The sequence below is a fragment of the Benincasa hispida genome, chromosome 2, assembly GCF_027475165.1.
Source record: "Benincasa hispida cultivar pf3 chromosome 2, pf3_genome.v1.1, whole genome shotgun sequence".
In the NCBI taxonomy this organism is placed as follows: domain Eukaryota; kingdom Viridiplantae; phylum Streptophyta; class Magnoliopsida; order Cucurbitales; family Cucurbitaceae; genus Benincasa; species Benincasa hispida.
Window position 1 is genome coordinate 66,586,088 of NC_143479.1, and position 20,796 is coordinate 66,606,883.

Here is a 20,796-nt window from a genome sequence, read left to right on the forward strand (position 1 = left end):
TTGAATATTACGTTTTGGAAACTGAATGTGCAATAATGATCCATGAGGTTCTCACTTTTTCTTATTTTCTCTTTTTGTTCTTTTTTTTTTTTCCATAAAAATCAACCTTTTATTGAGGAAAAAAAAGGAATGAATACAAGGAGCATATAAAACTTTTTTTTTTTTAAATTACACTCTTACTCTTATATTACTTGACTAGAGGCTAGAGCCACAAAAACACAGAGAAAGAAAGGAAACACAGCTGAAAGAAGGGAGAATAGTATCCATTGCATAGTTCCTCTTAAAAGTAAGAGATCATAACTGAGGAAATAAAGTGCAGAGAGCTTGGCTCTCTTTTGTTAGTTTTGTGGAGAGGGGTAATCTCTAACCCCTTGTGCTTAGGATGTTCTTAATTTCTTTGGAGGAGTATACGTCCTTAGTTTCTTATCTAAAAAGGAACGGAGAGATCTATCCCCAATCACTAGCCCTGCCAAAGCATCCACAAGATTAAGATCCTTTTACCCTGTTGGCACCTCCATTTTTTGTTGATGACCATGTGTACCAGTAAACTTGAGACCTTAGACTTGAAATTTACGCACCAAATTCTTAGGCTCAACCAACGAGTAATCCCACAATTACACTAATTCTTGACAAACGACATTACTTTATTACTCCCCCACCATTCATTTGATGCGACTTTGGAGCTTAGTGACTCTGATCGAAGGCAATAGCACTCTTCCTAAGGAATCAACCCAACTCTAGTAATTTGTTACGAAATTAAAACCCGTAATTTCCCACAATCTAGAATTCGGCATAGTGATATAACAGTTGATTTCTAGGCTGTTGATGAATAGATTATAAACAACTATTTTAAAGTACTTGTTGGAATGTTTTGAATATTTTATCCGGGACTTCAAACGACCTGGTACGAGGGTCTTGATGTCCCATGGATGTAGCTAACACACTATTAGTGAACCAAGTAAATCTGTGTGTCGATATTCTCTCTTCTTTTACGTTTTTTTGTATTCTTTACTTGTCAATTTCATGATATTACTGATGTATTACGTACCGATATTCTGAGTATCCAAAAAAAACTTACATACATCTAAACTAATCTCATGAACAATTATCTAACTCTACGCAATTTGATTATAAGAAGAAGAAGAAAAAGTTCAGTAGCATTTGAATGTATATGTAGGATACACCCCAGGTTCATGCCAAAATTCCTTTTACTTTCTTTCCCTTATCTCAATAACCACCACTGCCAACCCATTGTTATCGTGTGTAGTAAAATAACAAAACAGTAGAACTTTCCGCAATCTCCAGTATTATATTCAAACTTACATCCCCACATCATAACGCTACTTACAAATTTAGCATAACAATTTTCATACTACAGTTCACAATTAAAATAGTATTACTGGTAAACATAATTATCAACCAAGTAAGTTTCGAAAAGAAAAACAAAAACAAAAACAGAAAAAACCTGTTCATCTTAACTTACCAGTCCCCATAAATGGCACAAAGTCTTCAGGGGTGACTTCAACACCCAACTCCCTGAAAACATCGACCGCAGCCCTTCGAGATAGGTCCTCGCTGTTACAAAGCACTCCATCCATGTCAAACAACACTGCCGAAACCTTCCCCCACTCGCTCTTATAAGCACTTTCCTTAGCACTGCTCTCCTCCACCTTCACGCATGCTTTAACCGCCATTTTTCGCGAAAACACAGAGCGTTTCGACCTCCATTCGAGAAGATAGTAAGGAACTGATGTGGGTTTTGTTCCTCTTAGCTTACTCGAGAAGAAGAATAATCTGGCTGAAGACGTAAGCGGAGGAGAAGGGGAAAGATACTTCAAGGCCATAGAGCTTTCCATGGAACTCTTTCTCGTCTGTGAGTGGCAGAGAGGGGAGTTTCGTTAAAAACGCCATTGAATTTCGTTAAAATGGATTGGTTTTAATGTCATTTTACGGATCGCATGCATTGTAAGGTAGGGATTTCCTTCTGTCCCTGTCTGTCACTGTCTCTCTGTTTCTCTCTCTCCTCTGTTTTCCAAATTTTTTTTTCTTTTTTAGAAATTTACGCTCTTTTCGGTTTCAGTGGTGGAGAAATGGGCTTGCCTTATTTTTTTCTCTTTCATTTGCATTATCCACTTCGTAAGCTAACGATACCATTCACTTCTATTTCTCAGGCTCATATCTCTCCAAATTAATTACTGTTTGGACTGCCTCCCTTCAATAGGACTTCCGAAATGAAACATATAACGACCCAAATTTAGGAGGGATACATGAATGAACCGGTATCACATTCGAATGAGAGATCTTGAAAACGTGAAAGTATGGTTAAGAAAGACTTAAAAGAATTTAAAGTTAATACCTATACCAACAAGGCATGCTTAGCTTGGAGCAATCCTATGTTGGGTAACCTCCTAAGAATTTTCCTAAGATACATGTGAGTGAGGACAAAACATGCTGAAATGACCCGTGTTAATTTGTGAAGATAACTTTCACTTCTAGAAGCATTCAAGGCAAGTGAGGATGACATAGCTAGGTTGCAGGGGTCGCAGGGGAATCGGGGCCATCAGGTGCCGAATCCGAATTCCAAGTCCTGGTCCGAATCTTGGACCTGGGGCATTACAAAACATGTTGGAATGTCTTCAATCATGTTAGATTGCCTTGAATCTGATATTTGTATTTGTATTTGTCTATTTGCATTACTTATGTTTTTTACTCTAGGATCTAGAGTCCTTCGCTATATAAACTTTTTATCCCTAGAATCGTCATATGTATTCTGAATTGTCCTCTCTAATAGTAATTGTTCTCCCTCTGTCGTAGAGATAGTTAACATACTGTTGGTGAACCATGGAAATTTGTATGTCGATTCTCTATTTAGACTTTTCTATTTATTTTTATTTGTCGATTTCATATCAACACAAATAATGGTATACAAGTTCTGAATCTTAACTCAGTTGAAAAGAGGGAGGGGGGAATCATTTGGTGAGAGTAAACTGAATTAGTTACACAGGAAGAACGTGTTAAACCCATTAGAAATGGTGAATAAATTTTTGACTATGATGATATTACAAGAGAAACAGAAGCAGATTTAATAGATGTAGAAGCTTTTGCATTGATTTCATAAACTTCATTCACAAGCGCCCATACACTGCTTCAGTTGTGTAAAATAAAATCTTCCATCATGTATGAATTTCTCATGGTGAAGACTGAAGAGCAAGGTACGATGAAGTGAAGAAACATGTTTGCGTATCATTAATACATAAATTTATTGACATTACAGGCATTGTAATTCCTTCATTCTAGGATTTAATTGTGAAGTACAGGTTGAGAAGGCTGAATTGGTGCTTCTTTCTACTTCATACAAAGTTGGGATTGGAAATGGTGCAACTATGTTGCTGAAGCCAAATGATCAACCTGAAAATGAAAAGGCTTCTAGTAAATATGGGAAGCTAGTTGTGGCTTGGTTCAGTCCTGGCAACATAGGCAGCAAAACCTTCAATTAACAGTTACAGTAATGAAGATCAAAATAGTGAAAGTTATTAGCAACCTGGAAAGCCTTCACCTTCTCTTTGCTTTGGACTGGAGGGATAGAGGCCTAGAGGACAAGAGGAGCAGGTGAAGCATGTTATTTGTCCCTATCTCTCAAGTTCATAGACAGAACTCACTCCATATTTTACTTATGAGCACGTGTAGTACTCTCCCCCTATCTCTAACGAGACTTGCGCACTTCGGTCACTGTAATAAATGAGTGTTAGAATAAATTTTGAACCGTCGGCTGGATAAGTCCTGTTTTCAATGATATGTTTAAGTAAATTTCTCATTACTCCAATGGTTTGAGGTAACAAAAGCAGTGATGAGCAGTAAGACTTTAGAATAAGGTTAGATGTGATAGGGCTCAGCGCTTAGTGTACAGGTGTTAATGGATGAAGACATCTCTTAATGGATGTAATAGGGCTATTAATGGATGTAACAGGTGTTAATGGATGAAGAAATCAATTTTGAACTTTACAAAGAAATGGAACGATTAGTTTCAGACAGCAAAATTAAGTTAATTAGTTTAGCCATCCAAAACAGTCGGTGACTTCTCAAGCAGCTCAAAAATGTTTGATTAGAGAAAATTTCGAGAAATATGCTATAACAGTACATATCTACATGATAATGATCGCTTTGTGCTAGCTACTTTCTGATGAAATGAAAAGATATGATATGAAAAACGATTTTAACCAATCCATACTTTGCTTAAGCTTTATGAATCACACATTGAAATTTGGAAAACATTTCACTTTTCCTTATGAAGATGAAATTAAACTTGTACATTTACTTTAATTTAGAACATAACAAGTAAATTATTTCAAGGTTACAGATATATGAGCATGTGTACCTTATCTTTCGAAGCTTGATTGCACTGGGTCTCGATATTCGAATTGTATACTTTAAACGGACTGTAAAAATGTTAATCCAAAACCTTGACTAGGTTCTCATTTTTAGTTGTCAACTATAGCATTCCGTTGCTTTAGATGCTTACTCAGTATAATTGCGTATGCACACTTTTTGGGGAGCATAGATCACCAAAAATCTTTACATGAACAAGTTCCATTTCTGAAATGGTGATAACGAACACGGTCCCTCACAATTATTTCTCGATCATAAATTTGAGAAATGAGCTTGGTAGCCGAATGGCAATCATTACAAACCCTCAAATTCTTCATTATGTGTATGGGTTTACCTGGCAAGGTATTAATCAATCCAAAAGCAATTGCAAGCCTTTCACTGTGGTAACGAGCTGCAGTTTCCTTCTCTTCCTCATCAATATCAAATAAAACTTGAGATGTACCTGGTGAATGGCCTGCCATCTGCAGCCTCTCCTTTATTATTTTTAGCTTTCTATAAATTTCTTTCATTTGTGGATGTGATCCATCGCCCATTTTGAATTCATGAACTGTACCATTTAAATCAACTACGCTGACACCAGGCAATGTTTTTATCCCCCTATCCTTCATCATCTTTCTTATTTTAGCAACATCATCAAACCTCCCTGCTTTTGCATATATATTTGACAGTAACACATACCGGCCACTGTTGTGCGGCTCTAATTCGAGCAAAATCTTCCCCACTCTTTCAGCCAATTCGAAATTTCCATGAATCCTGCAGGCACCCAAGAGTGCTCCCCAAACAGCTGCATTGGGTTTCATGGGCATTGAGCTTATCAAATCCTCTGCTTCAGAAAACAACCCTGACCTCCCTAGCAAATCAACCATACATCCATAATGTTCAATATCAGGCTCCACACCATAAAACTCTCTCATCGTTTTGAAAATTCTCAGGCCTTTGTCAACAAAACCTGCACGAGCACAAGCAGTTAGGACACTGACCAGTGTGACTCCATTTGGTTTCAGCCTCCCCTTCTGCATCTTAGAGAAAAGCTCAAGTGCATCCTCTGCTCTTCCATGCATAGCAAGCCCACCAATCATAGCATTCCAAGTGAAGATCTCTCTTTCTTTCATTTCTTCAAATACCTCCCATGCCATGTCCAGCCTACCACATTTTGCGTACATATCCAATAAGGCAGTCCCCAACACTGCATCCAATTTAATGGAGTTCCTCTTCAGATAAACATGAACCCACCTCCCTTGATCAATGGCTCCAATATTGGAACAAGCAGCTAGGACACTGGACAAAATGAACTTTCCAGGCCTGATCTCCTCTTTTTGCATTTGCTGAAAAATTTCCAATGCTTCCTTGTAATAACCTGCTGATATGTAACCATCTACCATAGAACTCCAAGAAATTTCATCTCTTTCACTCATTTCATCGAACACCTTCCTTGCATCTCCCAACTTTCCACCCTTAGCTAAACCATTGATCATCACATTCCACGAGCCAATGTTTCTGATAGGCATTTGAGCAAACAACCCTTTAGCAGCTTCCAGATCCCCACATTTCAAGTACCCATCAATCATTGTATTCCAACAGACAATATCAGATTCCCCACTATCAAACAGTTTCTTTGCATCCTCTAAGCCACCAAAAGAGGCATACATTTGAATTCCAGCACTTTTGATATGCATATCACTACAAATGCCATGTTTCACCACATGGCCATGAATTTGCCTCCCTTCTTGAACAGCTTGTGCCACAGAACAAGCCTTGAACAGAGTTGGGTATGTGAATTTATTGGGCCTAGCATCAATAACCATCCTACCATAGAAGTAAATAGCTTCAAACGGTTTGTTGTTCTCTAAACACCCTTTAATCACAATATTCCAAATGAAAACGTTGGGATTTGGGATTGAGGAGAATACCTTCAAAGCAAAGTCGAAATTGCTGAAATGGGGACTTGCATAACACTTCACCAACGCGCCAGAGACATAGTGGTCTTGGAAATGGCCACTACGCAACACAAGTCCATGAACTTGGCTGAGATAATGCAAAGAAGCGATGGATTTTGAGTCGAAAAGCTTCAAAACTGTTTTTTGCGAAAGTTTTGATGGGGGAATCTCCTTCTCTATCGAGAAATCTACTGGTTTGAAGGGAGAAGGGAGGTGTGAGGTGGAGATTGAGCTCATCTTTTGATGCCTTTTTCCTTAGCTGATGAAAATCAAGCCACAATCATTTATATAAACTGTTGGGAAGTTCGTTGGGAATATGGAACTTTTGGATCATTGTCAACAAACGGTACGTTTTTTACTTAGAAAAAGCCTTAGTCAAGTTTTTTCAAAAAAAGAAATTGCGAGTAAAAGAAATGAAAAGTATGGAAAAATGGGTCACCTAGTCTGTATCTAATCATTTCTCTTTCATGAGTAACATTTTTTTTTCATTATTTGGACGAGACGATATCATCTTTAGTCACTACCAACATAAAACTTTTTAACTCATTTTTGCATTCGAAGTCCAAAAATTAATAATCTCTTATTTTCTTTATAGCCATCAATAATTAAAGTCAATCCATCATTTACTATCATTTTAAAATATGTGCACAACAATGCATGCGAAACAAACTTCCTTGCAACAACAATGTTCTCTAACTTATTAACAAATGTTGTTTGTATGTTTATTTGCTATAATTCTCAATAGAATAAAAAATGTATATAAGTAATATTTTACCTAATTTTCTGCCAAATGTTTTTTGTATACTTGTGGTATGTAAATAATGAAACTTATTTTGAAAATTCAATAAGGTGTTATTGAATAGATCTATTGCTTGAATAGAAATCCAATAAACCTAAAAGTCCCTTGACTATTGAATGAGTACTTGAACTTTATGTGTAGACATAAAGGTGGATCAAGTTCGAGTAAATAGTCAAAATGATCTATAATATATGGATAAGGTTGGGTATTTTATTTTGGTAACACTATTGGATGTAGCCTACTCTGTAGTTGTTACAAGGAGTTGTAAAGTGCTACAAACGAAGTGATCCTAATTCGTTCATGTTGGACATGAGGAGTGGGGGTGTCCTTGTGCAAAAGAGTTTGTACAAGATCGGACCACGAAATGAGTCAGTCTTACTTTATAACGCTGTTTACTGAATAAGACTGATTATTTCAAAGCAATGACCTAGGTAACTTGAATTTAATCCTGAGTTAACTATGAACTCCTATTTATTCGGGATTGCCCTTAGATTTGCATAGGTGAGGGTTGGCTCAACAACGCCGGCTCAATAAGACTGCCATTTCAGGGGCAAGACTGGATAGATAGCTGAGGACATAAGGTGCAAGAGGGAATTCACTCCTACCCGTTTTAAGGATAATAGAGAGGTTGTTCCCTTAAGTGTTGATTCTGGAGCTTGAACAAGGGGTCCCACCCTCTCATTTGGCATGAGAGGGGCTCGATTTTGCGATTAGATCACAAAACAATTGTTCGTTAGGGGATCAGTGGGGACTTAAGGAACCAAAGATAATTTTGGGAGTAAACAGAAATTTGACCCCGCCGTTATTACAAATAACCTGTGAAGGATTAACTTACTAATCATGGTTATATCGTGTGGACATAATATATCTGAGGAGTTCAACTATGGGCTTTAGTGGAGTGACCCATTAGTTAATGAATGGGGTTAGATCGGTCTAATGAGTTTAGTCGATTAATCTCAGATCGTGGGAGCCTATGATCTGTAGGTCCATGAGGTCCCCTAATAGCTCATAAATGAATTAGCTCTAGAGTAGCGTGATAAGTTAATTTGAAACATTCAAATTAGAATCAAACTCGAAAATATATTTAAATATGATTTAAATATATAAAGATGAATTTGTGTAAAAATTAATTTAATATTAGATATTAAATTAATTAGAATTATTTAAATTGTTTAAATAATTATTTATTAATTTTATTAGAAAATTAATTTATGAAATTAATTTATAAAATTAATAAATTTTGATTTTAGAAATAAAATATGATTTAAAAATCAATTTTGGATTTTTGAAAATTGAAAAATTACACAAACTTGAAAAATGATTTTTCAAGTTTATCTTCAACTTGCTCACTAGGAACCCACCACCTCTTCCTTAATTTACTCCAAGCATGAGCTGCATCCCATGCAGCACAGATTGAGGTGAAGAATTGATTGATGAACCGATTGAATTTTTGCAGAAAAATTCAGATGAATAAGGTGTTCTTCAATGGGTTGGTTCAGTGAGTTTTCTCCATATTCCCTTTGATTCTAACTTATTTTGAGTCTCACAACTCAATCTAGAGCACCAAGAGAATAGTAGAAAAGATCTTGTGGTGGTTTACACAAGGATTCAGAGGATTTAGTAGCTGAAAATAGAGATTTCGATGGTTTGGCCAAGGTATGTTCTTGAAACCTATTATACTCTTTTTTAGCATGTTTCTTTTCTGCCAAAATTAATCAATTAAAATGCTTATGGATCCTGAACTCTTTCACTGCATGATGCTGTCAATTCAACATATTGAAGCCTAGAATCTATGTCCGTTTTTTCAATTATTGTCCTTTTTTTAAAATTCCATTGTCGAATCCATTTTTAATATCGGTCAAAAAGTTAAAAATGACATTATATGTCTCGTGTTGGGTCAGAAAATGTCTGTCATTGTTTTTTATTAAAAATATAAAAAAAAATTACATGGCAAGCCATCAATATTTGTTTTCCACCTATGAATTCATGAACTCAAACTTGAAATATAACAATAGACAGAACAATACACTCTACCACAAAAATAAATACAAAGTTACCTGCAATAAAACACATTTCTATAATAATTTATCCATAAACAAGGATTAATATTTCCAATCCATTACATATACTCATCAAATATGAAATAAACACACTAATTACCAACATTTGTATATCGATAACAAACTTTCATAGAACAATAATTATATTTATCAGCCACCTCTATAATAATCATTTCTCTTATTCACAAATATCAATTAATACTTCCATAAATACTTACACCAAATACCCCATAAACACAAAAATATTATATGTAAATCTTCCAATAAACAGATCATGGTTAGATAAATTTGCATTCATTATAAGCTAGCATTTACATTCTATTGAGACAAAAACAAGAAGTACATCCTTACACAAATCGACCAATAAAACTTGCCCATTAGGTTTGAATTACGTCAATATCTCCTTGGGTATGTGCATTTTTTGTATTGAACTACAAAGAGAGAGAGAAAAAAAGGATAAACTCAACATAACTTTACATCCATTTATTAAATTAAAGCTAGTATATAAAAAATAAATAATTTATGTACGAGGCTAGTAATGGGAATAGTAGGATTATGCACTATTTCGTGTATATACTTTTGCACATAGTACCCGCATCCTACAAAATTTAATTGACGAGGGCACTGCATATAAAGAAGTTGAAAACAATTATTCTTATGTTTGAATGAACATAAATTGTTAAAAAATGAATGCAAATTTACCTTTATAGGTTTCCATTTTGGAGAAGACCAATGGTGGTGGAGATCGTGCTTGGCTTGCTATGTTTTCAATCAATTAAATAGTTTGAAAACATTAGTTAAACATAAATACTTCAATTAAGAGTTAAGAAAGTTCAATTACACTTACATATTTATGACTCCATGAAAATCCTCTTGAACCTTACTTCGAATAGAGTCCAAAACATAAACACAATTTTCTTGTAGATTGATTACAATCAATATCCAATGGTAACTATAATAAGCAACAATTTTGAAATATTAGTATGCGTATAATGAAAATTAAAAATAACTAAAGAACTTGTATTTACTTACCATGTGTTATATGAAATAAGGACTAATTGGTCCAAATTAGCCAATTCTAGTTACACATACATTCTTTCAATGGGCATCATGTCTAAACAATATCGTACGTCAAGATACTTCCAGTATTCTAACTAAAAAAGAATATATTTTTTCTTCCAATAAGTTGAAAGGGCTATCTGATAACTTGTAGAAATACAAGTTATTGTGGTTCAAAAGTTGGAACAATTAGGGTCTTTAATGATAAAATCTCATCATTTTTAGAGAAAATGCATGGAATTACTCGAACACTATCAAACTCATGCAAAAGAATGTTTATTGCTAAAATACTGCGGCACTAACGCATGATATTCCAGGATCTCAATAAATATTCTAAGTGTTGCAGGCAAAGTCTAACGCATGGGGCATGCGTCGGAGGGATTCAACGTAGGGAAGATTCATTGATTGAGGCTGTTTGTGTCAAATCACCACTTGCAAGCATGAGCATCTGTAGCGGACGGCGTCTGAAAAGCATATGAGTGTCAGGTGGCTGACCAGGGTATGGAATTTAATGTTGCCCATCATCAAGTTGGAGAAGACCGACGCTTATAAATAGAACAAATCCCACCAGATGAATGGATCTTTTAGCTCATTGCATATTCTGAAATTTTGAGACCTTAGAGTTGTGTTGTGGGATGAGAAGAACAAGAAGGAAGAGAACCATCACCATCGCCAATCAAGGAGCGGAGAAAACTGGGCTCGAGAGAGAACTTTCTTCCAATTCTTCCACAAGTGGTTGTACACGAACTAGAATTGAGCTAAAGAGGACAAGAGATTGTACTCTGCAGCTTGACTCCTTTCATTTCATCTTACTTATCGTTTTCATCATCTCATTTGATTAAGTATTGGTTTTATAAAGACAATCAGTTTCTTTATAAATTCACATATTTGATCAATCATACTTCGCCACTGTTTATTTCTTGTTTTATGTTGGATGCATCTATAGATACAAAATTCCATTTCGAATCGCTTAAGCCAACTAAATCAATTGGTAAAAGTAGCTTTAGCTTAAATTATTCGAGAGAATAAGCAAGCCAACATCAAGCTAGAAATGCTTAGTACATCTAGAGATAGATACACTGGTGTTTTATTGTATCCTGTGACTGACGCATAAATCCTAGAGATAGGTATTGTATGACATTCGCATTGAGAAGTGTCTAATAGAAGTCTAACGCATAAACGGAGATAAACAAGTCATCTCATTTGCATCATATTCTTGTTCGTGTACATCTAACTTAGATTGACGCATATCACTTGCCTCAAACTCCATTTTCACACGACCCTTTATTCTCCCATTGACCCTTTTGTATCTTCTTGCACGCACACAGTAGCTTAGTGTAAATAACTCATTTCTACATTCACTTAGGATATTTCTACAACAGTTACAATGCAAGGTCTGCGTTAGCTTTAATCTGAATCCCTGAGTTCGACCCTGGACTTACCAGGAACCCGAGTTGGATTTATACTTGGATCTGATTCAGGAAAATTTGAACGCCTATAGAGGAGTGTCATGTGTCCTGTTGCACATCATTAACGCATCAACGTGCCACTAATGCATCAACGCATCATTCACATTTACACTTATTTTTCCAATTACTTTATACAATACACTTCTAAGCTCGAATCACGAAATCAACGAACAAGTTTTTAGCGTCGTTGCCGGGGATTCAACAACAAAACTAACCAAAAATTTTGCTTGTATCTTTTGTAGGAAAACTACAGTTGAGGGAGTATTACGAGCTAAGCCGAAGCTTGTAAACATTTATGAGCAGGGAAAGCACTCCTGAACTTGTATACGACCCCGAAGTTGAAAGGACCTTCCGACGAAGAAATCGATCTAATCGTCGTTGTAGGTTAAGGCAACAACTATCAGACAACAAACCAGGCAACAACAAATGGCGAACGAACAAGCGAATCATAACTTAGCATCCCATGCAGGAGTATGCGTCTCTTGTGTTGTATGATTTCTCACCAGGGATCATATATCCAATGCCAGATGGGACAAGATTTGAGATGAAATCTGTGATGTTACAAATGCTCCAAAAAGCTGGACAATTTGGGGGTGTTCGGGGAGAAGACCCTTACGCCCACATGGAACGTTTCCTGGAGACGTGCAACTCGTTTGTGATTCTTGGAATCACTCCAGAAGCTATCAGGCTATCCTTATTCCCATATTCTCTGTCTGACAATGCAAAGCAATGGGTAAGTTCTTTAGAGCCTGGAGAAATCACGACCTGGGAAAAGTTGGTGAAGAAATTCATGCAGAAATACTTCCCACCCACCACAAACGTAAGGAGGCGGAGAGAGATCATGAACTTCGAGCAGGAAGAATTTGAAACCTTGAGTGCCGCATGGGAGCGCTTTAAAGGATTAGTCAAGAATTTCCCCAATCACGGATTACTGTTAACCATCTAGATGGAGACCTTTTATGGCGGATTAAACAGAGCGTCTCAAATGGCAGTCGACGCAGCTGTAGCTGGCGGTATCATGGATAAATCTTTAATGAAGCTAAGGAAATATTGATCCGCATAGTCAAGCATAATATGGAATGGGTGGATGACACTTACGATGCAAGAGCAGATAGGAAGAGGAATGTGAATTCTATTGACTCTAACACAATAGCCACGCTCTCTGCACAAGTGGCTACTATGATAAAGCTTTTGCAGAATATGGTACTAGGGAACGCATCAAACCAACAAAAGGTAAATCAAGTAGAAACATTCGTACAACCCATGGTTAGCTGTATGGGCTGTGGAGATCCCCATTCCTACTCTGATTGCCCACAAAATCCGCAATCGGTATGCTTTATTAAAAATAACCCATTCTAAAACACCTATAATCCCAGATGGAGGAACCACCCAAATTTCTCTTAGGCAGGTCATCAACAGGAGCAACACCAACCAGGTTAAACCAGCAGCAAAGGCAAGGACCGCCGTCTAGATTCCAGCCAATGCAGTAGCCGCACCAACAATCCTTTAATAGAGGAGGTCATTGTCGAGTTCAACATCTCCGCTTGAAAACCTCTTAAAAGAATATATCGCCCAAGACGACGCATTGCTAAAAAGCCAGGAGTCTTCCATCAGAAATCTAGAGATACAAATGGGGCAGATTGCCAGTGAGTTGAAAAATCGGTAGCCAGAAGCCTTGCCCAGCAACACGGAAACCCCAAGGAATAACAACGAAAAAGAGCAATGTCATACGGAGACATTGCGAAGTGGCAAAGCTCTTGTAGAAAGAACCATGAACCCAAGAACCAACAATCCTTCAAAAGAGCTCAACACGCCTAAGGGCATTGAAAGATCAAGAAGAACGAACGCCTGAATCCACAAGCCATTCGAAGCCAAGTACGTCTAACGTGGGAGAACCTGTAGTGCAGCTGAATGCACCATTTCCTAGATGCTTGATGAAGAAGAATGATGAACAACAATTTAAGCGTTTTCTTAAACTCCTGAGGCAACTGCACATTAATATTCCACTTGAAGAAGCCTTAGAACAAATGCTAAAATACGTCAAAGAAGTAATTACGAGACGGAAGTAATTGCGTTAACGTAGGAGTGCAATATGTTAGTCAGCAATAGATTACCCAAGAAACAAAATGACCCAGGAAGCTTCACAGTTCCATGCTCAATCGGAGGGTTGGATGTACATGCGTTGTGTGATCTGGGAGCAAGCATTAACCTCATGCCACTCTCAATCTTCAAGAAATTGGGAATTGGTGAAGCACAACCCACTTCTATAACACTTCAACTCGCTGATAGGACGATCACATACCCTGAAGGAAAGATTTAAGATGTTTTGGTAAAAGTTGACAAATTCATATTCCCAGCGGATTTCATCATTCTAGACTATGAAGCAAACAGGGATGTACCAATCATTCTTGGACGACCCTTTCTAGCCACTGGGAAAGTATTAATAGACATGCACAAGGGAGAACTAACCATGCACGTGGACAATCAGGAAGTGAAGTTTAATATGTTAAACGCATTAAAGTTCCCGGATAATGAAAAATGTCAACTGAACAAAATAGAGTTGCCTGAAGAAGAAGCAGCCCAAAATTGTGAGGTCCTCACGTTGGAAGAAAACATGAAGGAACTCGATCCGCCAAGTCTGAGTGAGTGGCAGACGAAACCAACGCGTCCATCATTAGAAGAACCACCAAAACTAGAACTGAAACCATTACCTAACCACCTTAAATATGCTTTTCTTGGATCAAACAACACCTTACCCGTAATTATTTCAGCAAATCTTTTCGAGCCTAACGAATATTCTCTTTTGCAAATGTTGCAAAAGCACATACAGGAAATAGGATGGACGCTGGCTGACATCCGTGGCATCAGCCCATCTTATTGAATGCAAAAATTAAGGCTAGAAGAAGGGAAGATTGAATCAATCAAGCCTCAACGAAGGCTGAATCCCATAATGAAGGAAGTAGTCAAGAAAGAAATCTTAAAGTGGTTGGACGCAGGAGTAATCTACCTTATATCCGATAGCAGATGGGTAAGCCTAGTTCAATACGTCCCCAAAAAAAGGAGGAACAACAGTGATAGTCAAAAGTAACAATGAGCTCATCCCTTCAAGGACTATCACGGGTTGGCACATCTGCATCGCAGGAGTAATCTACCTTATATCCGATAGCATATGGGTAAGCCTAGTTCAATACGTCCCCAAAAAAAGGAGGAACAACAGTGATAGTCAAAAGTAACAATGAGCTCATCCCTTCAAGGACTATCACGGGTTGGCACATCTGCATGGACTATAGGAAACTCAACACGGCAACCAAGAAGGACTACTTCCCTCTTCCCTTTATTGACCAAATGCTTGATAGACTAACTGGAAATTTTTTTTATTGTTTCCTTGATGGATACTCCGGCTATAACCAGATTTTAATCAACCCAAAAGATCGAAGACGACATTCACTTGCCCCTTTGGAACGTTCGCATTCAGACGCATGCCCTTTGGACTATGCAACGCACCTGAAACATTCCAAAGGTGCATGATGGCAATTTTTTCTGACTTCTTAGAAAAGACCGTTGAAGTTTTTATGGATGATTTTTCAGTTTTTGGAGACTCCTTTCAATCACGCTTAGATAACTTAGAGGTCGTTCTCGCTCGATGCGAGGAAACAAATCTTGTGTTGAATTGAAAAAAAGTCACTTTATGGTGACTGAAGGCATTGTTCTGGGCCACAAGGTATCTAAAGCTAGGTTGGAAGTTGATGAGGCCAAGGTAGATGTCATAGCAAAACTTCCTCCGCCATCAAATGTAAAAGCTCTATGAAGTTTTTTAGGACACTTTGGCTTCTATCGAAGGTTCGTAAAAGGCTTTTCTCAAATTGCGCGACCTCTGAGCGCATTATTAGAAGCAAACCGGCCCTACGAATTCAATGATGATTGTTGCGGCGCATTTGAAACACTGAAATATGCGTTGACTACAGCTCTGGTACTAATAGCACCGGATTGGACGGAACGTTTCATTCTAATGTTCGACGCAAGTGATGTTGCAGTAGGCACCATGTTGGGGCAGAAAAAAAGGAATTTGATACACCCCATCTCTTATGCGTCCAAGATACTAAACGACTCTCAGGAACACTATTGGTGTGTTATTTTATTAAGTGTGGAATATGGATGATATGTGTTGATGGATAGCGTTGTTCATTCAAGTTTCCCCAGTGGAATCCAAGTGTAAATTCCTCTGAGTTTCCTAGTAAGTCCAGGGTCGATCATAGAGACTTGTGAAAATAGTTTGCGTTGATAATTTTCTTATGAAAACTTTGCGGTAACCGGTAAAATAAATAAGGTGGTTGGTTTGTTGTTGCATTAATAAAAATAATAATAAATGCGGCAGAGTTCGAAAAGAGTTGGCAACGGGAAATATGATGAATATGCGGTGAACGGGTTGAGAAGAGTTTCGGCTAACACTCCCTAGGTTGCGTTCATGCCTTGCGATCATGCAACATGCATACAATAGTAAACCACCTCTTGGCGTGAATGCCACGGCTTATAAGGCTAAAACGCATGCGATAAATATGTAATAAGTCTATAGGGTTTACACATAAACCTCTATTTCTATTTATGCAATGACAACATGACATTCACACAAATATGTGATCGCATAATATCATTCCTATTACTAGGATGCATGCGATGCAAGTTGACAAATAGAGCTTATCTCTAAGTCCCTATTTCTTGTTTATGCAGGCCTAATCTTGCTCTTTCAAGTCAGATTCTAACCTAGCTCTCTCGAGACATTAGGTTCTTTCTTTAGATTCTCTCTCGAGCAACTCTAAAGGGATGTTTTGCATAGCATAAAACAAGACAATTACAAACAATGAACTTCCTAGATCATGTTAGCTTAGTTCCTCTCAACCCATTCAACTAGTTTAGCTACTCATGCGTATTAAGAGAGTGAGCAGATGTAGAAATATAATTTCCATCGAATAGATAAAAGATGAAATACAGAATAACAATGCACGTATAGTAAAGAGCCTGAAGCAATTTCTTGCCACCAGGTGTGACACTGTTCTACTCGTGCTCTAAAGATATTCTCGCTTTCGCGAGAGTCAACCTACCCTCTGCTCTTTTGCCCCAAGGTTCTCTCTCGAGCCACCTTGGACGATCTCCAACGTCACCACTCTTCTCTAGCTCCGCCGTGAAATGGAAAAGAAAACTATGAACAGAGGTGTGAACTTGTAAAGTGATGAAGTAATCGACTACTTAACCCCTTCTCTGAAGAATGCACTTGGTATTTATAGGGCATCAAAGGTGAAAGGAGACTTCTCTCTCCCGGTTGTACAGATGGGATAGCTTTACTTCCTGAATGATGCGCCGGATAGTTGTCACCGATAAAGCTGGATGTACTTTGTTACCGTTATCGGCTGTCAACTTAATTTGAATCCGACTGCTGTCAGCTTTCTGTCCCATCGATCTTTATTGTCCTTTCGTCCGGATGCGTCTACCATGTTGCGGTGATTCTTCTTGGGTGGATGTTTGCGAGCACAATCAACACAAAGTCTTGCGGTGAAGTTGCGCTCGACCGATGTATTCCTACGATCGCATTCTTTGCATTGCATTAACGTATTATTCTGCACAAAAATATAGAGATCATCTGCCCTAATGCGTTGGACGCGCGACCGCAATATTGTAGAATTTATGCTTAATGGACGTAATTTAACATATTCTATCAACGCAATCCAACATTATTTAAGAACTTAGTATTATGATAACGTGCATTTCTGCCCGATATCACACCCCCAAATTTAAACAATGCTTGTCCTCAAGCATAAACTAAAGATTCCTTTAGCTAGTTAACCACAAAGTTCTTTTCCTAATTTCTCAAGGATACTTCATTCAAATCCTATATACTAGAATTTTCTTAAGTCTTATTCAAGTCTACTCTTAAAATATTTCTAAGACCTAGGGACTGCAAGTTTAACTTTCAAAAGGACTTTACTAAATTCTGGAACATCGCATGATTTATTTCAAAAAGAAAATTTCTACCGGGGTGACAAAAGATTTATCCTTGCACAAAAATTTTCTTTATTGCTATGTTTTTCTGACCTTACGCTGATCTGGATGCCTTGCCTTCGTTTTGGCTTACCCCCACAGGTGTCATGCGGACATCCAACTACGAGCAATGAACTCTTCTCAGACTAAACTCATACCGATTTGGCATTGGAGTTGCGGTCATTGATTTATGCGTTGATCCTGATAACTTACTTTCGTTTTGGCTTGCCCCCACGTATGTCATGCGGACATCCAACTACGGGTAAGTGCCTTTCACAACTTAACTCTTATCAACATGAGTTTCCCCTTTGCGTTGATAGTGGAGTTGTTATTCTAAAAAAAAAATGTTTTTTTAATAGAACCGAAAATAGCAAGGTCGAAAATAAATACCTCACCCTCAAATTTAAAATGCGGCAATGTCCCCATTGCCAAAAGATTAAAATAAGTTATGTGATGTTCTAGAATGTGTTATAAAGAGAGTTTGAAAGAAAGCTAGTACACCTCTAACTTCCAGAAATATTTTATGAGGTGACTATCTTAAGATTAAGTTAACTCTAATATATACGAAGGAAATAGAAGCATATTTTTCATCATTGAAATCTTACTTGGTAAAGAAACAGAATGCGGTAAACTACTAAATTTATCTACTTGTTAAATGATTGCGATAATCAAGAAGGATGCGGTGATAAAGCTTTGAAAAGCGAAATGCAATGTGATAGCGCAAAATTTGAAATAAAGATAAAGAAGAGTACACCCCCAAATTTTGTGTTGTCGCCTGCATTGTGTTGACGCATCCATCCTTGCGGCGATCTTTCTTCTGTGGGTTGTGGTGATGGAATAAGATGATGCTTCTTTGCGTAACATCGCCGCAATCCAACGCCTTGATCGTTGTAAGAAAAACAAAGAGAGGGTTAAATTATTTTAAACAAAAGAAAAATTGTAAAGAAAATTAATTATTATTTTTTTTTTATAGAAATAGTACTGAAAAATGAAAAGATAGCTGAAAGATAGTGAAGATTCTGAGTAGTGGAGAAAAGAGTTGAAGACTTGAAGTTTTCCCAAACTTGCGTCCCTAAGAAATTGCAATCATGTGACAACGCAGGGACCACCTACTCCCTTCTTTATTCGAAGTTTCTTAGTTCCATGGAGTCAACTTGGCAATGCCAGTCTTCTCCATGATATACCATTACTCGCTACCCATTGATTTTGAATATGTTGGTACCACCGTCATTTGTTCCACCGCGCCATGCAGAAGTACTTGTCGAATTATGAACGATCCGAACCAACGAGACTTTAGCTTTCTCGAGAAGAGTCGCAGATGTGAATTGAAAAGCAAGACTTTCTGTCTGACTTGGAGGTTCTTGCCGCATATGCGTTGATCATGCCAGTGCTTGGTGCGCTCCTTATAAATTTTCGCATTTTCATATGCGTTTTTCCTCCATTCTTCTAGCTCGACCAATTGCAATTTTCGCGCTTCCCCTGCTTCCTTTAAATCAAAATTCTGTTTCTTGACTGCCCACAATGCTTTATATTTCAGCTCCAAGGGCAAGTGACACGCTTTTCCGAATACCAACGCATAGGGGGCATACCTATAGGTATTTTAAATACAGTTTGGTATGCCCATAACGCATCATCAAGCTTCATTGCTCAATCTTTTCGTGAAGGTTTGACTACCTTCTCAAGTATCGATTTAATTTCCCAATTGGACACTTCAACTTGGCCATTTATTTGCGAATGGTATGCGGTGGCCACTTTGTTGAGGATGTTGTACTTACGCAGCAGCTCCTTTATACTGTGGTTGACAAAGTGTGACCCTTCATCACTTATGATGGCACGGGGAGTGCCAAAAGGCATGAAAATATTTTTCTTCAGGAATTGGAAGACTATTGCAGCATCACTTGCGGCGCATGCAATTGCCTCAACCCACTTGGAGACATAGTCAACGACTAATAAAATATAGTGTTTACCATTTGAAGGAGGGAATGGTCCCATGAAATCAATCCCCCATACGTCGAATAGTTCCAGCTCTAAGATAGTATTCATCGGTATTGCATTCTTCCATGAAATGTTGTCAGTGCACTGGCACCGATCACATTTCATTGTGTAGTCAGCAGCATCCTTAAATAACGAAGGCCAGAAGAATCCACTTTATAAAACTTTGGCTGCAGTACGTTGTCCTCCAAGTGCCCTTCATAAGATGAATCATGGCACTGTGACAATATGCGTTGTTGAGCAGCATCTGGTACGCATAATCGAATGATTTGGTCTGCACCTCTTTTATACAGATTCAGCTCATCCCAATAGTAGTGTTTGCATTCATTCTTGAGCTTCTTCCATTGATGGTAGGTATAATCTTCAGGGAATTGTTCATAGAACAAATAATTAACGATGTTCTCATACCATGGAAGTTCTTTTATGCGAAACAGCTGCTCGTCCGGGAACACGACACTTACTTCAAATTCATTGTGGTCAACCTCAGGATTTTCCAGTCTAGACTAGTGATCCGCAACTTGATTCTCTGTCCCCTTTCGATCAATTATCTCGATATCAAATTCTTGAAGGAGGAGAACCCATCTGATCAATTTCGGCTTTGCGTCCTTCTTTGTCATCAAATATTTGATTACCAAGTGATCAGTATGAATGAGTACCTTGGTTCCCAACAAGTATGCCCGAAATTTTTTCAACGTAAAAATCACAGCCAGGAGCTCTTTTTCGGTGGTGGTATAATTAAGTTGAGCAGGATTCAGGGTTTTAATCGCATATGCGATGGGGTGCAAAATTGTTTTCTTCTTTTGTGCTAATGCAACTCCCATTGCACACCCGCTTATGTCGCACATGATTTCGAATGGCAGTGTCCAATCTGGCGTAATTAAGACGGGTGCGGTAATCAGCACATCCTTTAAAATTTGAAATGCATCGAGGCAATTGTTGTCAAATTCAAACTTTCTGTCTGCCTCTAGTAACGCACTCAATGGCCTTGCTATCTTAGAAAAGTCTTTAACGAATCGTTTGTAGAATCCAGCATGCCCCAGGAAGCTTTGTACTGCCTTCAC

The 20,796-nt window shown here is 37.9% G+C and overlaps 1 protein-coding gene, 1 non-coding gene and 1 pseudogene across 8 annotated transcripts in view; all 3 read right to left on the reverse strand.

The window, feature by feature from the left end:
* The window catches only part of LOC120070976 (haloacid dehalogenase-like hydrolase family protein), a 30,738-nt gene extending 28,704 nt beyond the window's left edge, over positions 1–2,034 (reverse strand). Inside the window, exon 1 of one of the 2 annotated variants that reach the window (XM_039022946.2) lies at positions 1,484–2,034. In XM_039022946.2, coding sequence (XP_038878874.1) covers positions 1,484–1,856 — 373 coding nt within the window. In that variant the 5' untranslated portion in view covers positions 1,857–2,034. The remainder of the gene's footprint in view (positions 1–1,483) is intronic. The other variant, XM_090310701.1, reaches the window with a different exon arrangement.
* Positions 2,035–3,081: 1,047 nt separating this feature from the next.
* Positions 3,082–6,710, reverse strand: LOC120070533 (pentatricopeptide repeat-containing protein At5g48910 pseudogene; annotated as a pseudogene). 5 transcript variants are annotated; one of them, XR_016527668.1, is made up of 4 exons: positions 6,297–6,710; positions 4,376–6,192; positions 3,542–3,729; positions 3,082–3,465 (listed from the first exon to the last, which is right to left on the reverse strand). The product of XR_016527668.1 is annotated as a pentatricopeptide repeat-containing protein At5g48910 pseudogene, transcript variant X5 (transcript). The 5 variants fall into 5 exon arrangements; XR_016527667.1 differs by having other exon boundaries at positions 3,082–3,729; XR_016527665.1 differs by having other exon boundaries at positions 4,376–6,672.
* Positions 6,711–12,534: 5,824 nt separating this feature from the next.
* On the reverse strand, positions 12,535–12,640 carry LOC120072426 (small nucleolar RNA R71). The gene has a single exon (XR_005480485.2). It is a non-coding gene; the product is annotated as a small nucleolar RNA R71 (small nucleolar RNA).
* Positions 12,641–20,796: the final 8,156 nt, after the last annotated feature.